The following is a 22,774-nucleotide window of genomic DNA, read 5'->3' as shown; positions in this document are numbered from 1 at the left end:
TTTTTGGAGACAGAATCTCATTCTGTCGCCAAGGCTGGAGTGCAATGGTATGATCTCCGCTCACTGCAACCTCCGCCTCCTGAGTTCAAGTGATTCTCCTGCCTCAGCCTCTTGAGTAGCTGGGATTACAGGTGGACGCCACCACCCCTGGCTATTTTTGTTCTTGTTGTTGTATTTTTAGTAGAGACAGGTTTTCACCATGTTGGTCAGGCTGGTCTTGAACTTCTGACCTCATGATCCGCCTGCCTTGGCCTCCCAAAATGCTGGGATTACAGGCATCAGCCATCACACCCGGCCAATTTTTCAGATTTCTAAAGAGAAATGGAATTCCCTGGTTGGAGAGACAGTTCTGTTTAAACAGTAAAGCAAGTGAATAGAAAGTATTTTTTTCATGAACTGAGGGACAGGCTTTCCTGGGTATTTAAAATTGATCTTCTGTGGCAGAAATGCAATGGCACATCATGATTCTGAGATGAAAGAAGAATCTCTAAGGGAAGACCTGAAGTTTTACTTCATGAGCCCTTGTGAAAAATACCAAGCCAGACGCCAGATTCCATGGAAACTGGGTTTGCAGATTTTGAAGATAGTCATGGTCACTACACAGGTAACTTATATTATTATCTCATTTGGTTTTTCCCTTACCCCCAGACGAACTCTTATCATGTGTTCTGTACTTGACTTTAGTTCTGAAAAGTTTACACTCAAGTTTATAAAACTAAAATTATATTGAATCTGGAGAGCAGAGGGTAGGTTGAAGTTCTGCTTAGAAGATGACCTTGTCTTACTAACAGATCCTGAGGTCCTCTGTGTACAGATTCTGTAAATACCGAATAAATGTAGATCTGTGGTGAGGGGTTTCTATATCTGAGTGGCACACATTTGTGTTCTTGAAATCTCTTTATTAAACACATCTTATTCAATATACTTTCAAAATCTGTGTTTTTGTCTTCAGACTTACCGAATCCTAAGTTTTCCTTTTATCATACTAATATGCTCTATCTAAGTAAATACTGATCCCAGGCACTATCAGGACTATACAAAAACTAAATTTGGACATTTTATTTGCGTTCATATTGTTGAGCTCTTTATTACCGGTATCAAAACAGCCATCAGAGTTTTCCTCTAGTTTTGGGGCTGTATTGCTGAACCAGTACTGGGGAGGCTTCTCTGCAGGTCAGGGATTCCTAACCCTGTTACACAGCAGGAGGTGAGTGTAGGCAACGGAGCAAAGCTTTACCTGTCTTTATAGCCACTCCCGATGGTTTGCATTACTGCCTGAGCTCTGCCTCCTATCAGATCAGTGGTGGCATTAGGTTCTCATAGGAGCACAAACCCAATTGTTAACTGCACATGGGAAGGATCTAAGTTGTGTGCTCCTTCTGAGAATCTAATGCCTGATGATCTGTCACTGTCTCCCACCATCTCTAGATGAGACCTTCTTGTTGCAGGAAAATAAGCTCAGGGCCCCCACTGATTCTATGTTATGGTGAGTTGTATAATTGTTTCATTATATATTATAATCTAATAACAATAGAAATAAAATGCACAACAAATGTAATGCATTTGAATCATCCTGAAACCATTACCACCCACCTCTCCAGTCCATGAAAAAATTGTCTTCTACTAAACCAGTCCCTGTTGCCAACAAGGTTGGGGATCACTGCTGTAGTTAACTGTATTTGAAACACATGCCCTTTTAAACTGATTTGGGGGTATTTGGCTCTATTGGCAAATAATCATTCTGTTATCAGTGTAGAAGTGTATAAAGATGTTATTTCTGGAACATAAAAATAAAAACTTAAAAAATACCTTCATGTAGTTTAGAATTGGGAGAAGATCCCTACTACCATAACTAGAGTTGCTTCTTTATTCTGTGTCATAAAGAGGCTTCTCAGTGTATGACATGCCATATGTTCCAACTCATCAAGTTTAGGGAAAGCAAGTTACTTCAAAAGAAACAACAATGTTGAGATGCAAAGACATTTTAAAATGTGTATACTTATTATTAGCTTGTTTTCATTCTTGGATTTGAAGTTTTGATTTGGTAACCAATAAAATTGATACACTGATACATTGTTAGTATTATTTAGAAGGAGAAGAAATAATGTCCCCTTTTGTCAGTTGGTTAATTTTAATTGTTTCCTAATTTCTTTTCTTGTTAAACAAACTTCCTTCAATTATTTGATCTATTAATGTTACTAAAATTCTAATTTACTCAGGCATAAAATATCATTGCCATCTCTATTAGTGTGTTCTCCCATTGCTATAAAGAACTACCTGAGACTGGGTAATTTATGAAGAAAAGAGATTTAATTGACTCACAGTTCTGTAGGCTATACAGGAGGCATGGCTGGGGAGGCCTTAGGAAAATTACAATCATGGGGGAAGGTAAAGAGGAAGCAGGTACATCTTCATATGGCGGAGCACAGGAGAGAGCAAAGGGGAAGGTGATACACACTTTTAAATAACCAGATCTCATGATAACTCACTCACTATCATGAGAACAGCAAGGGGGATGTCTGCTCCCATGGTCTAGTTACCTCGTTCAACATTGGGGATTACAGTTTGACTTGAGATTTGGACAGAGACACAAGTTTAAACCATATCACCATCTTTGACTTGCCTTCTTTTTCCTGTACCTTCTAAATCTTATTGATTCTTCCTTCAAAACTGCATCTATTTATGTTTTCCCACACTCACTATGTTCTCTGTAGCACAGACTCTGTAGTTAATTAAAAATAAATGGCAAGCATCTCATATTCTGGGCATTCTGTTGGGAATACAACTGTGACTGTATTACCAGTGCTGCTGACAGCTAATAGTTAGCCTGGTGTTTGCCATGTCCCAGGAACAATATATGTTTTGTGTACGTCAACTCATTTCATCCTCATTACAACCCTGTGAGGTGGGTTCAATTATAATACCCTTTTTATGGATGAAGAAACTGGAGCAAAGGGAGTTAAGTAATTTGCTTACAGTCCTTCAATTAGTAAGTGACAGAGCTAGGATTGTGTCACTCTCCTAGAAGAAAACTTCACCTCTCTAGTCTGGAATTCAGAATTCCAATCTCTTTCAGCTTGTCTTTCCAACAAGTTTTCATCTACTATTTCCTTACCCAAATCCCAGCCAGACAAGCCAACCCAGTGATTCTTGTCCACATCCTGTTTGTTCCTCCAAGTCCAGAGTGATTCTTTTTCTCCCTCACCTTTCAGGTACTATTTGAAGTTCCATCTCCCCCGCTGGGTCTTGTCTGACCATCCAGCAGGTTTTCTTTGGTACATCTTCCTGTCTACATCACTAATTTTATTTTTTCTTATTTTTTCAAGATGGGGGCATCTCGCTGCGTCAGCCAGGCTGGAGTGCAGTGGCACCATCATAGCTCGAGTTTGAGCATTACTGAAACCTCGAACTCCTGGGCTCAAGAGATCTTCCCACCTCAGCCTCTTAAGCAGTTGGGACTATAGGCACATACCACTGCACCTAGCTTTTTATTTTATATTTGTAGAAATGGCATCTTGCTTTGTTGTCGGGACTGGACTTGAACTCCTGGCTTCAAACAATCTTCCCACCTTGGCCTTCCAAAGTGCTGGGATTACAGGCATGAGCTACTGTGCCTTGCCTTCTAATTTTACTTTTAATAACAAAATATTTCTGGCACCTTAGTTTACTTTTCCCCTGATAAAATTGGCAAGGATTAAACTTTTGTTTCCATATAGGATCATTCTAACAAATTTTGCTACTTGGGTGATATCTAATTGGAGCAGATGTTTTGATTACCTTTCCTTCCATAACACCTCACTTTTCTGTCCTCTTTTTCTGTCTTTTTGTGCTACATCCTCAAGTCTAGTGGGATGGGCATGAGGGTTGATGAGAAAAAAATTTTTTAAAAATTTCTACTTTGCATTCTGCAGTAATTTATAATCTTGAAGGAGGTGCCTATATTATTTTGCTAGTTCTACTCTTTCCCTCCCATATACTTTGTACCTAATTAGAGCAGCATCTTGTTTTTACCTGGTACAGAATATTTTATCCTACATTGATTTCATAATGAGGTTTTAAATTCACAGCCTTTGCCAGACTACACTTATAAGTAATTATTTTTCTGTCTTGTATCATACTTTCAGCACAATCTTAATGTCTAATTAGTGGGACTAGGATGCATTTTGCTGTCAACTCCTTTAAAAAAAAAAAAAAACCCAGTCATTTGGCCAATATCATCATCCCTTACTCTTGCTCTGCAGGGAGTGTTTGGTTCTGTCATAGCAGGAAAGGGGTTTTGCACTTTCCTCCACAGGGTGTGTCACCTTAGGAGATGATTTGAAAATCCCAAACTTCCCCAGTGCTGGGCCATACATTTTGATCTTGGCTTGTTCTGTGAATAGAATGGAGGAAATTTCTTGCTCCTGATGCCAGATAGGGGAGGTTCCAATCAGAGATTACAATGGAGTTGTCTCTTTCCCAAAGCTGAGTTTTGATGAGCTTTGAGTTTAAATAAAGTTATGGCTTCAAATATCAGCAAACTATATACCACTTTCATGGTCAATTTGTTCATTCCCTAATTCACATTCTCTTTGTATTTCTTTAGCTTCACTATTAATGTGGGAGGAATGGGTCTAATATCCCTGCTTCTAGAGTTAAATTGGCAGCATTCAGTTTAAAAGGTTGTGGGACCAAGAGGTTGAGAGAACAAACAGACTAGAATCAAACAGACCTGGGTCCAGATCCGTACTCTAACGCTTTCTGGATATTCCAACCTGGATAAATTACTTGACTTCAGATTGCGTACGTATAAAATGGGATTATATTCATCAATTGATTCAGTATTCGATGTTGTGAAGGGCATTATTTCATTTCCTGAGAATATGATGGTAGGGAAAAAGGAAAAACATTCCTGTCCTTGCAGAGAGCCCTGTGTAATAGCTCCCTCACAGGGAATTGAGAATTAAGTGAAAAATAATAATTATAAATTTTAAGCACAATGCTTGGTTCTCAGCAGATAAGAGTTGTTATTCAATACCATGCAGTGTTATTCTTGCCCACATTGTACCCCAGCTTGGCTTAGAGTAAGCACCCAGCAAACTTTGATTGAAGAGCTTCATTCATGTGTGGTATGTGTACCTGTTTTTTTCATATGTGTCAGTAGTTTTAATAAAATTTTGAAACAATCATGTATGTGTTGTTTCCCTGGTTGACATTTTAGCTTTCAAAGAGCAACATGACATTTTCTGGTTTCTCCTACAGGTACCATTGGCAGACATCACATTCTTAGAAGAACTTGTAACCTTCTCTTGCTTAATTTTCAGCACAAATTGGATGATGTGGGACTTCTTATCTGATGTTTTCCTTAGAATAGCTGGGTTTTAGCAGTTGCACAATCCTTTGACATGGCATTTGAGGAATGTGACATGATGAGATTCAAATGCTGAACAGTAGCATCTGTGTATATTCTCAAGTGATAGTTGCCTTTCCTAATTCTGAAAAGCTAGCACTTAAATTTTTTATAAGAAGCATCCCAAAGAACTTTTTCAGCAGAAGAAAGTTGTTTTTACTGCATAACAAAGATGACTTTGGAATTAGACTTGGTTTCCATTCTGGTTAGGTAACTCAGGCAATTTAGTGAGGCTAAATCTCAGTTTCCACATATGTAAAATGGAATAACAATAGTGACATTTTCACAGACCACTTGGGGTAAATGAGACACTGCATGTAAAGCAGTTAGCACAGTACCTGGCACATAATAATTGCTGAATATGGTAGCTATTTTTCCTAATTGTTTAGTATTTTTTTAAAAGTCAGACAACATATAAAAGCAAAAAATATAAACCACTAAAAAAATCTTATGCCTCTATGTTGTTTGCATATGCAAATTAATATTAGCTATTTTACTTTATTATTATTTTTTTAGAGACAGGTCTTGCTATATTGCCAAGACTGGCCTTGAACTCCTGGGCTTAGGTGATCCTCCCACCTTTGCCTCCCAAGTAACTGGGTCTACAGCCACAGGGTACCACACCCAGCTAAATTAACCTTAGTTTTATCTGAATTGTTCAGAATTGATATCTTGTGTATAATTGTTCAGATGTATCATGTTGAACCATGGAATGACAACAAATAGCAGAACTGTCAGGGTCATCTAGTTATACCTGCTAATTTCACATAGGAAGAAAATAGTCCCAAAATTTGATGGCTTAGTTGAATAAAGACTTGGAGCAAACTTTCTAGTCTCATTGTTTTATAAGGCAGCTGAAGAGATCACTTAGAGAGATGTGTGGGATGGGGCTTATAGAGATTTGACCACCATCACTGCCTGTGCGTGTATGTGAAAGAGACAGGATGCCAATGAGAGTGCATGTGTGTGAGAGAGTGTGATTGCATGCTTGTGTATGTAACAGTGGATGCATAATGGGCTATGTGGGTACCCCTGTTTGTAGTTTCCTAAGTTTTTTGTAAACTTTTGATACTGACTAATTTCCTCCGTTTATTGGGTACCAAGAAGAAAACTTTCACTTCCATTGAAGAGAGCTCTTGGGTTTGTAAATTCTGCCAGAATACAGTGAAAGGGAGAATAAGTGGACATTTTTTCAGGACTAGGTAGATGCTTGGTGACAATGAATGGGTTTGACATTACATAAGTAAAGCATGCTGTGTTATTCTTTCATGTGCTTTGATACTGTAGAATTTGGTGAAAATTCTTGCAGAGCTGGGTTAGTTGAATTCCTTTGATAACTATTACCTCCTAGCCAGACTAAGTATTTATGTAGGCTACTTTCCAAAAAACACTTTTAAAAGCCTTTTATAAAACATAGTTGTGATTTTTTAAAAATACTACAATTTCTAAATTTTAAATCAATGCAATGAGTTATTGCTTTACTAAGTAATCAATTTTGAAAATAATTAAATTGAAATCTAAGTATGAAAAAAATGAATTTAGACTTAGCTGTTTGGGATTCTTTCTTTAATGAAAGGCCAGTAAGATCACTAGTCATTGGGAGTGGTAATCTCTTCTAATTTTATGCTATTTTGAATTGCTGGTGTAGCTTGATAAGGTTGTTCATCTTTAGGACTTGTATTTTGACATTGATGCTATTAGTATAAACCAAAAAAATTGATATTATTTTCTGATGTTTATAGGTAATGGTTGATGATAGTGAGACGACATTTGCTTCCCCTGATAAATGGTATAATTCATGTATTTCTATTTTATTTCTTAGCTTGTTCGTTTTGGTTTAAGTAACCAGCTGGTGGTTGCTTTCAAAGAAGATAACACTGTTGCTTTTAAGCACTTGTTTTTGAAAGGATATTCTGGTACAGATGAAGATGACTACAGCTGCAGTGTATATACTCAAGAGGATGTCTATGAGAGCATTTTCTTTGCTATTAATCAGGCAAGTGTTTTTTTGTGAATGATCTATATTTTAACAATGTATTGATATTTGGCTTTGTCTTAACAAACAAAAATTAAACATATGTTAAAATATGCTAATGTAAGTTTTGCATAGTCTGCCAAAAAGTGTAATTTGCTATTTCAGAAGCTATATTTTCACACAAAAGAGTTTTCCTATTTTGACTTTTTAAAAAAGATCTATCCTTTTAATTTATCACTTCATACCTACTGCTTTTGGAAAATTACCCCAGATCAAATAGCAAGAGTAGATTTTTAATCTCAGAAGACTTGATAAAAGCTTAATATAAAAATCAAAGATAGATTTTTAATCTCAGAAGACTTGATGAAAGCTTAATATAAAAATCAAAGATTCTGGCCTTGATGTGGTGGCTCATGCCTGTAATCCCAGCACTCTGGGAGGCTGAAGTGGGTTGATCCTTTGAGTGTAGGAATTTGAGACCAGTGTGGGCAACATTGTGAACCCCATCTCTACCAAAAAAAAATACATCAGGGATTCTATGGTCTTAATTGTGGTGTGTTACCATTAGTAACCCTAGCCGAATCTTAAGAATATGGAATATAAAATAGTTGTATCTAAACAGGTATGAGAAAGCAGATTGGCAGACTTGAAGAAATAATTTAGGAAAGAGAAACATTTCCTGTTCTTTTTCATTCATTCAATAAATATTCAAGTATCTAATATGTAGCAGATGCTATTCCAGACATTGAGGATGCAGCAGTAAATAAAACGACAAAAAGCCTTCCTTTATAGAGCTTAATTCTAAAAGGAAGAACTAGACAAAAAGGAGTGAAATATGTAGTATCAAATGTTGGCTTCCTGAAAACACCATGCAAAAAACATGTTGATGAGCAAAGCTGAGCTTATTACTTAGAGTGGTAAGGGAGATGCTATCTTGATCAGATGCCATATTGCCTTGGGGGAGGAGGGAGTTCTTCAACGTGAGGGGAACTTGATTAGAATTAAGTAAGGATGATAATATAATAGCTTAGGACTGGTGGACATGGCAAAGTGAAGATTGGGGAGGCAGTTTCAAAGAATCTTGGAGTTTTTTTCAGATAAAATCTTCCAACTGATATCTATTTCAGTGAGTTTTTTTGGATGTTCCTGAGATAATACAGGAACTCTTATGGTCCAGGGCAAAAGTTTTCTGGAATAGTAAAGTCATATTAATGAAGACAGGGCTACTAAAGCCCTATTAATGCAGATAGCCAACAGTAAAACCATGTTAATGTAAGCTCAGTAGCTAATGTTTGTTCATGTTAGTCAATGATGTAAGCTGTGGAGTGTGGATGGCTCATGTCCTCAGTAGATGTTAGAAAGTAATAACTGCTAAGGAGTAAAGCAGGGAAGGAGATGGGAAGTGCCTGCGTGTGGTGATGGATGTTTGTGATTTTCTTTATATGTTTTTACTGCATTTATTTTATTTTAAATTGGCAGGGCATAATTATACACATTCTATAGTTATGGGGTACCATGTGATGTTCTGATATATGTTTGCAATTTTCCTTGGCTTGGGGAAGGAAGGCCTCATTGAGGTGCAGAATTGAGAGCTGAAGGAGTGATTAAACCAAGCAGGTGTGTACATGGGTCTCCAGGCAGAGGGAACAGCCAGGGCCAGAGGCAGAAATATGTGTGGGAACTCCAGGAACTGCCTGGAGGCCAGTGCAACTTTGTGGGGTGGAGCCAAGGGACTGGAGTAGGAGATGGGACCACAGAGATAAGGCAGGACCTTGGCTATGGTTTAGTGAGGTGGGAGCCATCCATCACTGTGTTTAGCTTTGAGTTCTGTGAGTCAGTGTCTTGTGGAACAACCTGAGAAGATTTCTTTGTGGTATTTTATATTGGGAAGTTCTATTGAGGGCCGGGAAGTAAACAATACAAAGTAGCTAAAATACATTCTATATGCTATAACCTCTGATCAAAGTTTTAAAAGGTCATATGTGGTTTTTATTTGACTATTTTTTACTAGTATTATCATCTAAAGGACATTGCCCTGGGGACCCTTGGTTATGGAGAAAATGAAGACAATAGAATCGGCTTAAAAGTCTGTAAGCAGTGTTACAAGAAAGAGAGCATGTTTCCTTCTAATGAGACACTGAATATTGACAACGACATAGAGCTCGGTAATGCAGTGATAATTTCATGATGTGCCTTTATCAACTTCTGGTAAGAGCAAAAATGTCCTCCTGTGCTAGCAACCCACATGGAGCAACTTTGCTCTGATGAGAGCTAACATGTTAGAGGCTGGCACTCTGACATTGGCCTGCAGAGGGCTTTGGCTCGGGAAACTGTGGGGTTGTGGCGATGGGCCAGGGCCAGCATTTGTGGATCTCTTTGGAGCAACTCAAGATTGTTGGTTTTGGGGTAAATGCACAGGTCCTGTTTTTTAGTTAGTTTTTTTTTTTTTTTTTTTCCCCTATGGGGGTGATTAGGCTTTTTGAAAAAATGGTCTGTATGTGTTAAATGAAAGAATACATGTAAAGATGCTTTGTACACTTGTTTTTATTATTTGTAAAATACAGAAATGCTCTTCAAAGGTGAATTGTGATTAATAACTCACTTTCTGTCTTAGGAGACTCCTTGGCAACAAGTTAATGGCTAATCAAGTTGAATTGTTTTGTGCTATTTTGTTAACAATTTAAAGCATACCATATGTAAATGTGAGGTGTTTGACTTAAGACTTTTTAAAAAAAATATGGTTTTATTATTTTTTTGTTTTGTTATTCCCTCAACAAACTTCTGGTGTGTAATCATCATGTCCAGAGCACTCAGTTTTATTGCTGGGGTTGCAAATTAATCAGTTGTGGCCTTTCAAGCACCAACAGTTCAGGAGTAGGGGTTCTCACAGCAGTTTAAATTTGGAATGGTTTTATTAAAATTAGAGCTTCACATTGATGAGTTCATTTGATTGTACTTCCTATAATCTGATCCTAACGTGCCTTAATGACACAACAGAGGAGTACCCTATAAGACAGAGGTTTTAATTGTTTCTATAGGCTACCCACTCAGAATCTCTTGGTGAGTAAATCTGTCACGTGCTCTTGACTCTGAAAGAAGCAACCCATGAGCCGGCACCATCAAGGACGTGTGGTATCAGGCTCCCATGGCACTTTCAGAGACTATCCAGAGGAAAGTTGCCTGGTTCTGTAGCCAGCAACGTTGAAATGTCACTTGTCACTTGTCTTATCTCCTTGGAAGCTGCTGCTAACCTGAGATCTATTTGGCAGTCCACCTACAGAGGCTAATCCTGTTTTAATCTTTTACCTGGGTGGTCAGCTATGCTCCTCCCTGTAGGTGATTCCAGTCAGTAATTGTGACAGGAGGACTTGTTCTATTACCCTCTGTTTCAAGTAAGCCATCTGTCCTTTGCCCTTTTAAAAATAGGTGACTCAAATTGGATGTACCACACAGCAGTTTTGCAGTGATTCATATATTGTTTTTCTCGATTCATTTTTCTTGGAAAATTTATTTTAAAAATGTGGCCAAAGTCAATCTCGGTAGCTAGATAGCACTGGCAATGCTGGAAAGCAGGATTATTTCGTGACCATTGGACAATCTTTGCCTTGTTCATTTCTCTCAGAATATGGAATATGTTTAAGTAAATGAACAGAGGTTGGTTATTATTTGACTTTATTATTATTATTTTTGAGATGGAGTCTCACTCTGTCACCAAGCTGGAGTGCAATGGGACAATCCTGGCTCACTGCAACCTCCGCCACCCAGGCTTAAGTGATTCTCCTGCCTCAGCCTCCCAAGTAGCTGGGACTACAGGCATGCACCACCACACCCAGCTAATTTTTATATATTTTTTAACATTAGAGACAGGGTTTCACTATGTTGGCCAGGATGGTCTCAATCTCTTCACCTCATGATCCACCCCCTTCGGCCTCCCAGAGTGCTGGGATTACGGGCCTAAACCACCACACCCAGCCTAATTTGACTTTAAGAGAGATTGCTTAAATATGTTAATTGTATGCTTTGACTTACTAAATGTAACTTGTCAAAGAGAATCTTCAGACATATCTAAAATGTATAATGAAGATTCTTCGAATATATGATACTGGATTGTAGGCTGTCTTTCCTTGGATACACTGAAGGAAGCCTGCAGATATAAATGGGATTGGGTTTGACATCGTTCATTTGGCACTCTAGTTGATGTAGGTGAATTAGCAGAAGCTCTTCCAGGTTAACGACTCATGAAATTTGCACTATCTTTACTATTAAGGGAATCATCCCTCAGTGTTCTAAATGCAGATATCTGCCTATATGCCCAGCTTTCCTGGTGGGTTTACATTTAACTGCACAACTGATTGTGTAGATCAAATTAGTGTTTCCCTTAACTTATGCTAATGGGTATATCCCTCCTGGATCTGCCTCTAGAACTACAGCTTTCCAGGTCAGCCTCATTGGGAGGACTGTTATGAATCCTGTTAAAAAATGTTTGTTTGTTTTACAACATTTGGGTAACTAACATTTTAATATAGTGTTTCATTTTCTGTAATACAATTTTTGAATGTCTTATATTCTTCTTTTCCACATGTTCTTAGCATGAGACATTATGACCATTTCATCGTTTTTCCTGCTATTTTAAGAACAGCAGGAATCTACCACCCAGGCAAAAGGATTATTTCTTTGACTGGAATATTCTGTGAGATTCATATTCATTTGAATTATGAGGCTGTTACTGTAGATTTCAGTTTATTCTGCTTGAAGTGTGATGTTTTACTTAGGGCTTTTGCTATCTTGAAAAAATACCTCAAAACTCAGTTTTGTTGCCACCAGGTGCTTGATGGCCTCCAAAGCAATGACTATAAGTGGAAGGTCAGCCAGACTTCAGAGAGTTCTGAATGAGTATTTAAACAAAGTATAACCCTGTAATTAAAGTAATACAAAATTTGAACAACCAAACCATGTAACCCTCCTAGTTATTCTTGTTTATTTTATCTTCACAGTACTTCTCACACTGTGATATTATCTTGTATATATTTTTACTTATTGTTATCTCCCCCTCTAGAATGTGAGCTCCATGAAGATGGTGACCATGTCTGTCTTGTTCATTGCTTTACCTTTGGTGCCTAGCACAGTGCCTGGCTTTCAGCAAATATTTACTGAATAAATGAATTAGTTGGGTACAGAGCCTGTGTCTTTGATGTTCTTCTGAAATATATGCTCAGAGGTCAGCCTTCTCAGTGCACTGGCAGAACTCAGGCTCTGGAAACAAGCACAACTAGATTTAACTTTTGGATAGCCAGTAGCTAGCTGTGTGACTGAGGAAGTTTCTTGGCCTCTCTGGGCCTTGGTTTGTGCATTTGTGAAATGGCCATAATAGTGCCTATCTCACAAGGTTTCTTTGAAGATTAAATGGGATGATGCATTAATTGAGTGAACATATAAAGTCCAGCACAGTGTCTGGTTTGGAGTTAAGTGCCCAATATGTTTTTGCCATTTTTATCATTAGTCTTTTTCTTAAAAAAAGTTTCTTTTGACCAGCTGCCCTCACTGTACTAATTAAGGTCTAGTCAGGAAGGCCAATGTTGAGTTGTTCCCTGACATTAATACTCCATCTACCAAACACAGGGAGACACACTCTCTGCAACTATCTTTTAAAAATATGTCTACTGAGTTGCTCTGGGCCCTGTTTTTGGTTGAGGACATCTAATTTTCATTAAAAATAAGTGTATCCTGTGTATCAGGACATATTTTGAGTGCCAGGTAGATGCCAGGCCATGGCTGTTTAACAAGGTGTGACAAAATTGTGCTCTTAATGTCGGAGACCTCATACTCTAGTTGGAAGGATATAAGCAAATGAAGAGTTGCAGTTGTGGAATAACACTTTTAAATAATCAACCAATGAGTTTGCCAACATTCATGAACACCTACCAGGTGCCAGGCACTGCATAAAGCCCCAGCTTTTCCATTTCAAAGTCAGCACGGAAGGGGTTGCAAAAGCCTGGGTGAGGGCCACCCATGCTGGTTTCATACCAGTTGTGTCACTAGGTCTCTGTGGTCTTCGAAGGTGTTTGTCTTTAGAGCTCCTTGTTTTATGCCCTGTAAAACAAGGGTGTTAGCCCACACAATAATGAGACTAATTTTTTTTTTTTTTTTTTTTTGAGACGGAGTTTCACTCTTGCTACCCAGGCTGGAGTGCAGTGGCGCGATCTCGGCTCACCGCAACCTCCGCCTACTGGGTTCAGGCAATTCTCCTGCCTCAGCCTCCCGAGTAGCTGGGATTACAGGCACGCGCCACCACGCCCAGCTAATTTTTGTATTTTTAGTAGAGACGGGGTTTCACCATGTTGACCAGGATGGTCTCGATCTCTTGACCTCGTGATCCACCCACCTCGGCCTCCCAAAGTGTTGGGATTACAGGCATGAGCCACCGCGCCTGGCCCTAGACTAATTTTTATGTGAGGTTCTTGGAATCATTCTTCTATCATTTACAGCTCATAATTTGTTTTTTACAAATTGAATACAACCTGTGTTCCTTTTCTTTCTATTTTTTACTTTGAAAAAGTTCCAGACTACCAGAAAAGTTACAAAATAGCACAAAGATTTCTTGTATATGCTTCATCCAGATTTCCTCAATACTAACATTTTATCACGTTTGCTTGATCATTCTTTCTATGCATAAATATTTCTCCCGGAGGTACAGACATGCTGTTCCTTTGCCTCTAAATACTTCAGTGTACATTTCCCCAAAACAAGAATGTTCCCCTATACAATCACTATACAGTGCTCAAAACAATGAGTTAACATTGAGACAATACTATAATCTACAAAACCTATTCACATTTCATAAATTTTGCTGCTGTTCATAGTAAATGAAAACTGCACCCAACTCCAGGATCCTACTCAGGATAACATCTGGCATTTAGTTGTCATGTCTTTTCAGTCTAAAATTTCTTGGTTTTTATTTAACTTTTATGATCTTGATACATTTAAAGAGTAGAATGTCTCTCACATTGGGTTTTTCTGTTTCTTCATGACTAGATTGAGGTTATACCTTTTTTGGCAGGAATACCACCCAAGTGAGTTCATGTGATTCTCAGTTCATTGTATCAGAAGGTACCTGTCTGTTTATCTCATTACTGTGATGCAACCTTGTTCACTTGGTTAGTGTGGTGTCTACCAGGTTCTCCACTGTGAGGTTACTGTCATTCTTCCTGAATAATTGGTAAATGTTTTTTGGGGAAATACTTTGAAACTCCCTAAGTAACCTGCTTCTTGTCACACTTGTGCCCACTAGTTTTAGCACCTAATTCCTGCCTGAAACAACCATTTCTTGTTCTTTCGTTGCCCTAGATTGTGTGCACTTAGACCTTCAGGCTCTCTCCAAGGACCCTCCGGACTGGAAGAACTCATCATTCTTCAGACTGGAATTTTATCGGTAAATACATTTTAAAGTGTTATTCCCGGAGGTGAGGGTGGGAGAAGGACAATAGTATAGTAAGATTATGACAAATTATACCTTTCAATGTATTTTATTCAGGCTCTTACAGGTTGAAATCTCCTTTCATCTTAAAGGCATTGACCTACAAACAATTCATTCCCGTGAGTTACCAGACTGTTATGTCTTCCAGAATACGGCAAGTATTTTAGTTTTACTAGCCACTTCCTTTTGTTTTTCCCTACATATTTTGTTGATGCAGAGTATAAAACATACCAGGCTACAGTATGTTAAATGCAGTCGTGTTTAAAACAGATATAGTGATGCAATATGGTACTTTTTTTTTTTTTCCGGAGACATGGTCTCGCTCTATCACTCAGGCAGGAGTGCAGTGGTGCAGTTTCAGCTCACTGTCATCTCTGCCTCCCAGATTCAAATGATTCTCATCCCTTAGTCTCCCGAGTAGGTGGTATTATAGGCATATGCCACCATGCCTGGCTAATTTTTTTTTTTAGTAATAGTAAAGACAAGATGGGGTTTTGCCATGTTGGCCAGGCTAGTTCAAACTACTCCTGGCCTCAAGTGATCTGCCCTCCTTGGCCTCCCAAAACACTGGGATTACAGGCATGAGCCACCATGTCCAGCCTCATTATGGTAGTGTTGATCCAGAGACCATTACTTCTGAAGATGAAGCAAGCCCTTTTCAACTTTTAAAACTAAATTTCTACATTGAAAAGAAGAGTTTAAAAAATTGGCTTTGACTTTACTTTCCCAATACATTTTTTTAAATGTTTATGAAGGTGTTTTAAATGTCTATAGTGTGCTTCCAAGCTTCAGAGAAAGGTCTTTGCAAATGTTGTAGGAAATGTTTTCAAACCTTGAGGCATAAACTGCTCCACTGACGTGAAGACCAGTTTGCAAAGGAGCAGTTGTTTCACTTTTTATTTTGGTAGGGGGTGTGTATGGTAGAAGAGACAGTTCACTCGCTCTGTCATCAGGCTGGAGTGCAGTGGCATGATCTTGGCACACCGCAACCTCCGCCTCCTGGGTTCAAGCAATGCTCCTGCGTCAGCCACCTGAGTAGCTGGGACTATAGGTGCATGCTACCACATCTAGCTAATTTTTGTATTTTTAGTAGAGATGGGGCTTCACCATGTTGGCCAGGATGGTTTTGATCTCTTGACCTCGTGATCCACCCACTTTGGCCTCCCAGAGTGCTAGGATTACAGGTGTGAGCCACCACACCCAGCCAACAGTTCACTTTTATGGGGAGAGTAAGCTGCCTTCTCATTTTCATAGACTTTCTTTCTCTGTTTTTCTCTTCTTTCCTGTTCGTTAAGGGGCTAAACTGAATGCCTAGTTGAAAGTTGTATATACTGGCATTTAGCAATTCAGAAGAGCGTTTCATTCAACTATCAATAAATACTTAATGAGTCTTAACTATGCACCAGGCATTTTGCTATGCCCTAGAGGTACCCTCAGGAAAGCTTACAGCCTAGTGGTAGAAGAAGAAAAACAAGTAAATAAAATAAAAGTAACTACAGATTGTGATATGTGGTAAGGAAGAATGTCTCCAGCTGCAAGCTCTCCGGAGTGGGTTGGCTGGAGGAGAACTGAGAGCATCTGCAGAGATGAGGAGAAAGGCAGGAAAGGAGCATGGAGCTTGGTCTGCAAGGCTGAGGTCATTGATAACTTTGTCATGATATGGTCAGAAGTGTGGGTTTTAAAATATTGGCTTTTCATTTTTATTTTGTTATTTGGACTTCTATCTGCTTTGAGAAAAGCATTTTAGGGGCTCTCCTTGAGAAAACAGAGACCTTGAGTGCCAGTGCTAGTGGAGGTTTAGTCATATCTTACAGATATAGAAATGAGGATGGTATGGTTTAACTCTCAAATTTCTGGTTTGATTATGTGATCTTCTTGGGCAAACTTGGCTTGTGTTCAGAGACCAGCAGGTGCATGTAGATTTGATCACCTGTATATCCGACTCTCCAAGCTCTGCCAGTGAACTTTTGGGTTTTCTTAATGTGTTCACCCTAATAAATATTTGGCCTATATCACTGATAAACTGTAAATATATTTTATTTACAGTTGATTTAAATGATTGATTTTAAATGATTGATTTAAATTTCATAAGGTAGAAGATTGAGTGCATATGGACATCTTAAGTTTAGCCTGCAGGCTTGGAGCAATCTTTGTTCTTTCTGAAAGCATTATATGTAGCTCTGGAAACATAGAAAAATAAATTCTAGTCTAACAAAAACTAGAATTTCATAGCCAAAGAGCTAAATTGAAGGAAATGCTTTTAAATTCAATTCAGAATAATAAATGAGATCATTGTGTTCTTTCAGAGATTGGTGAATTTGGGTTTTTATTCCTGGGACTGGTTGTTTTGTTCTAGGATTTCTCTGAACCAGATATCTGAAATCCTGTATTTAGTAAAACTTCACATATTAGCCCTTTCAATCACATTTGTTTAATTAATAACAGAAAGTTGTGAAGAAACCTGTGATGTGAACATTTTCAGTGGTATGATTCTCTTTGTTGCCTTATTTTATGTCTTTATGTTCCTTAGCCTCTAATTGTAGTTGTGTTTGTTTTTAACAATTTTGACTTAAGACCTTCATACCAGAGGACTGAGAGGTTTATATAGCACCATTACAATACTGGGGTATTCTGAATTTGATTATAAATTTACCTCTACTGTTGAGTTTTATGCTTTCACATGTTTTTATGATTCTAATTATTGTTCAGTTCCAGTTTTAGTGCTCCCTCAAGCATTTCTCGAAAGGCTAGTCAACTGGTGAAAATTTCCTCAGCTTTATTTCTGGGAAAGTCTTTATTTCTTCTTCATTGCTGAAGGATAGCGTTTCTGGATATAGTATTCTTGACTGACAGTTTTTGTCTTTTTTTTTTTTTTCTTTAAATCCTTTGAATATATCATCTCATTCTCTCCTGGGCTGCCTGGTTTCTGCTGAGAAATGTGCTGATAGTCTAATGGAGATTCCATTATGTATGACTCAATGTTTTTCTCTTGCACCTTTTAGAATTGTCTCTGTCTTTGACTTTTGACAGTTTGATTATAATGGGACTCAGAGAATCTTTTGGGGGTGAATCTAACTGGGGATCTTTGAGTTTCCTGGATCTGGATGTCCATATCTCTTACAAGACTTGAGAAGTTTTCAGCTGGGTTATTTCAAAAGACCTGTCTTCAAGTTCAGATTTTTTTTTTTTTCTTTCTGAGACAGAATCTCAATCTATTGCCCAGGCTGGAGTGCAGTAGTGTGATCTCAGCTCACTGCAACCTCTGCCTCCTGGATTCAAGTGATTATCATGCCTCAGCCTCCCCAGGAGCTGGTAATACAGGACCCTAACATCGCACCCAGCTAATTTTGTATCTTCTATTAGAGATGGGGTTTCACCATGTTAGCCAGGCTGGTCTTGAACTCCTGACCTCAAATGATCCACCTACCTTGGCCTTCCAAAGTGCTGGGATTACAGGTATGGCCATTGCACCCAGTCAAAAATTCTGTTTTCTTTGTTTGATGTAGTCTATTGTTGAAACTCTCAATTGTAATTTTTTATTTCACTCATTGAGTTCTTCAGCTCCAAGTTTTTTGTTTGGTTCTTCTTTATGCTATGCATCTCTGCTGAATTTCTTGATCAAATAATAAATTATTTTTCTGGTTTTATTGAATTGTTTTTCTGTATTCTATTATATCTCACTGAGCTTTCTTAAGATCATTATTTTGAATTTCTTTTCAGGCATTTAATGAATATCCTTTTTTAAAGGGCCTGCTATTTGAGAATTATTGCATTCCTTTGGGTGTTGTGTTTTCTTGCCTTTTTGTGTTTCTTGTATCCCTACATTGTTATCTATGCATCTAGTGAAATAGTTGTTCTTTCCAATTTTATGGAATACTTCTCACAGGAAAATACTTCTTCCTGTAGATGGGCACTAGGATGTTGGTTGGGTATAGTGCATTGGCTTTGGTTCTGGGCAGACTCAGCAGTGTGGTGTACATGCAGTTTGTTCGGTTGTAATCCTTGTCAGTGATGTCTGTGATTGGCTCAGTGGCCTAGGCTGAGAGAGTTTTTAACAACAATGGCATAGTTTTGCTGAAGACAGGGTTGCCAGACTGGTTGTCAGGCTGGACATGTGCATACATGATAAGCAGCAGGTTGTGTGGCAGACTCTTCAACTGGGTGGGGGCAATTGCTGGCTGTCAGGCCAAGTGTGCATGGTTGCGGTGGGCCAATAGGCTGTGAGGCTGGCTCTTTAGAGATGTGAGGTTGCTGCTGAACTGGCTGTCAGGCCTGTGGGGGTATGGAGAGGCAGCCAACTGTGTGGCACAAGTGTGCATAAACACCGCACACCAGCCAGCTGTTTGGCAACTTCCTGCTGTGTAGTCCTGCCTGCTGTGTTCCCAGGGTCAGGGGCAGGAAGGGATTCTGGATGGATTCAGATGTCAGGGTCTCAGGTGTTCCATTAGGCCTAGGCTCTGGGCAGCCAGGGTCATGGTGTTGCAGGCACCTGTGTAAACATGGTAGAATAATAGCAGGACTTTAGGGATGGAGAGAGACAATAAGTACTGGCCCCAGGGCAGAACAGGGCAGATCTGTTTAGTGATGTGGTTTCAAAATGGTGGGCCATAGCAGCTTAGGTCACAGAGGCGAGGAGTGCAAAATGTGGGCTTCCACTCTTGGGCAGCGTGGCTGCATGAACTCCCAGCACCTCTCCAAACTGGATTGAAAGCCTGTGAGGACTGGAGGGCTCCCCTGTAGCAAGGACTGCTGGCATTCTGTGGCAGTAATGAGGATCACCAGGAGTCTCTAGCCTAACATTTTCCTATCCAAAGAGATCCCACCTGACTGTAAGCTGATCCTGGCTGGGGAGACAGTGTGGCAGAGGCAGGGTGCCTTGCTCCCCTTTCTATGTTGCTGCCCTAGGCTTCCATGCTCCACAGGATTTTGCTGCTATCCTGGTGCTCTCCAGTGTACTTCTTCAGTGATTTCAGTCAAAATATAGTTGTTTATTATTTTGGTCCCTTTGTGTGTGTGTGTATGTGGTGGGGGGTGCAGGAAATGAGTGTCAGGTAACTCTAGTCAGCCATTTTGCTGGCCTGTGTAATTCTCTTTGGATCAGCACACTGGATGCCAGTGATTTTTTTTTTTTCAAAGCAGAGTTGATCTAACATGTTATACTTTCTTGTGTTGTAACCTCTCTATACATTTGTGTCTCCAGGTTATCTTTGACAATAAAGCTCACAGTGGCAAAATCAAAATCTATTTTGACAGTGATGCCAGAATTGAAGAATGTAAAGACTTGAACATATTTGGATCTAGTAAGTATGCTATTTACTTGCCCATGAGGATTATAGATGGCTTTTAACACTTTATTTTGGGGGTTAGGGTATTTAGTTTGCTTGTGTGGGAATAGGAAGAAAACTGCATCTTGAGCATTAGATTCTGTAAAGAATATCTTAAAGCTTTGTATTTTTGTTTCATTCAGCAAACGTTTATTCTACACCTCTTAGGAGAGGCAGCGTGACTCAGTGGTTTGGAACTTAGCTCTGGAGCCAGAATGCCTGGGTTTCGGTTCCAGTTCTGTTTACTCTGCCTGTGATCTTGAACAAATTACTTAACCTATCTGTCTCAGTATCTTTCTGTGTAAAATGAGAGTAATAATAGTGCAGTTTGAGCATCCTAAATCAGAAAAATCTGAAATCAAAATGCTCTAAAATTTGAAACATTTGCACACTAACATGACTGATGCTCAAAGGAAATGCTTATTGTAGCATTTTGGATTTTGAATTTTTGGATTTGGGATGCTCAACCAGTAAGTATAATGCAAATATTCTAAAATCAAAAGAAATCTGAAATACTTGTGGTCCCAAACCATTCTGGATAGGGTATACTTAGCCTAAACTTACCTTCCAGGTTATTATTGAATATTAAATGAATTAGTGTATAAAGCAAAGCACTGAACACAAGAGTTGGCACATATTAATTGCTAGGCATTAGGGAAAAGGAAGAAAATGTCTTAGTGAGGAAGACTGACATGCTTATGAAATCTGTGATATGTTATGGAGAGAAATAAGTGGTATACATACAAAAAGTATGGGGAGAAAGAAAGTAAAAGTTTGAGTGGGGCAGAGTGAGAAATAAAATCTAGAAATGATTCTTGGAGAAGATATGCTTTGATCTGAGCCTTGGACAGTGAGGAAGGGTCAGGGCCACCAGAGCCCAGAGAGCAACCACTGCAAATGCTGAGTCATTTACTCAGTCACTGCTTGGAAAACATCTCTTAATCCACATTTTTTAAATGGGCAACCACTGAGCATGGTGGCTAACACCTGTAACCCCGGAACTCTGGGAGGCTGAGGCGGGTGGATCACTATAGGTCAGGAGTTCAAGATCAGCCCGGTCAACATGATGAAACCCCATCTCTACTAAAAATACAAAACTTAGCCAGGCATGGTGGCACACACACCTGTAATCCCAGATACTTGGGAGTCTGAGGCAGAACTGCTTGAACCTGGGAGGCGGAGACTGCAGTGAACTGAGATCATGCCACTGCAGTTCAGCCTGGAGGACAGAGTGACTTTGTCTCAAAAATAAGTAAAATAGGCCAGGCACAGTGGCTCACTCCTGTAATCCCAGCACTTTGGGAGGCCGAGACGGGTGGATCATGTGAGGTCAGAAGTTTGAGACCAGCCTGGCCAGCATGGTGAAAGACCATCTCTACTAAAATCACAAAAAATTAGCAGGGCATGGTAGCAGGTGCCTGTAATCCCAGCTACTTGGGAGGCTGAGGCAGGAGAATCACTTGAACCCTGGAGGCCGAGGTTGCAGTGAGCCAAAATGACGCCATTGTACTCCAGCCTGGGCAACAAAAGTGAAACTCCGTTTCAAAATAAATAAATAAATAAGATACAATGGGCTACCTATGGAACCTGTTCTGTTTGCTCAGTAAACGATTGGGATGATGTAAATGATGGATGCTCAGTATTTTTTACTTCACAAATTTTGTTTAAATGACTTTCCTTTCCTTTTGACCAGATTATCAGAATGAAATAAAATGTAAAATAACTATGGCTCCTGTTTTAGATTTGTTGTAAACTATATTTGATTTGTGGACTGCTGCTTTTCAGTTGTATAATATGTCCTGATTATTTTGAAGTTTTGGTTTCAATAATTTCACCGACTGACTTAAGCCTTCAATTACAGTTTTGGTTTCTGTTAAAAAGTGTTACTATTTCCCAGCATACACCACTTTCTTACAGACACACAGAGATCCGGGGCGTATTTTCCAAGTCCAAGTATAGGCTGCAATTTTCTGTGAAAAGAAACTAACCTTTGTCAAATATGTGATTTGGAGGATCATTATAAAGGTTAAAATGATGGAAATTTCCAAGTCAGTCAAATGCATTTCCAGAACAGTGAGTGTTTCCTTCTGCCTGCGGGGCTCTTTGCAACATAAGGGGTTTTCCTTGCTTGTGCTCAGTAGAGATTATCTCTAGCCCCCTCCTGTGGCCAATGAGGAGAAACACAAGCCTCCTAGACCACTGGGATTTACATATTCTAGAGGCGTGTCTTAAGAAACCAGGTTCTATCACTAGGAGAATGTGAATTTAAAATAAAAATGATGTGATATGAAAGCCTTAAAAAATGGATGTTTAGAAACCATCTTAGGAAATGGACTTTTCCCCCTATGTGAAGCTGTCTGGTGGATTGAGATTGCCTTGGCTTTGGGGGACGTGGACAAGGACAAGGGTGACATCCAGTGGGATGCTTACACTATTTCTAAAAGTTCAGAGACTCGTTCACACCCACACGCTTACCCCGAGGCTCCTCTCTCCCTCCTTTGTCTTTACCCGTATTGAGGCAAAGTATGCAGGTAAATGTCCATTTACTCTCCTTCTTTTTTCTTTTCTTTTCTCCTTCCTTCCTTCCTTCCTTCCTTCCTTCCTTCCTTCCT

The 22,774-nt window shown here is 39.2% G+C and overlaps 1 protein-coding gene across 3 annotated transcripts in view; it reads left to right on the top strand.

Annotated features, from left to right (window-relative positions):
- MCOLN2 (mucolipin TRP cation channel 2) overlaps positions 1-22,774 on the top strand; it is a 70,147-nt gene that overhangs the window by 26,454 nt on the left and 20,919 nt on the right. For all 3 annotated transcript variants that reach the window (XM_017499835.2, XM_037728284.1, XM_017499834.2), the window contains exons 2-7: positions 445-604; positions 7,212-7,385; positions 9,376-9,529; positions 14,709-14,793; positions 14,896-14,992; positions 20,039-20,138. In XM_017499835.2, the coding sequence (XP_017355324.1) occupies positions 452-604; positions 7,212-7,385; positions 9,376-9,529; positions 14,709-14,793; positions 14,896-14,992; positions 20,039-20,138 (763 nt within the window). In that variant the 5' untranslated portion in view covers positions 445-451. The remainder of the gene's footprint in view (positions 1-444; positions 605-7,211; positions 7,386-9,375; positions 9,530-14,708; positions 14,794-14,895; positions 14,993-20,038; positions 20,139-22,774) is intronic.

Source organism: Cebus imitator, unplaced genomic scaffold (genome assembly GCF_001604975.1).
Source record: "Cebus imitator isolate Cc_AM_T3 unplaced genomic scaffold, Cebus_imitator-1.0 Scaffold261, whole genome shotgun sequence".
NCBI classification, from domain to species: domain Eukaryota; kingdom Metazoa; phylum Chordata; class Mammalia; order Primates; family Cebidae; genus Cebus; species Cebus imitator.
The sequence above is the reverse complement of the archived record's forward strand: the minus strand, read 5'-3'. Positions and strand labels throughout refer to the sequence as shown.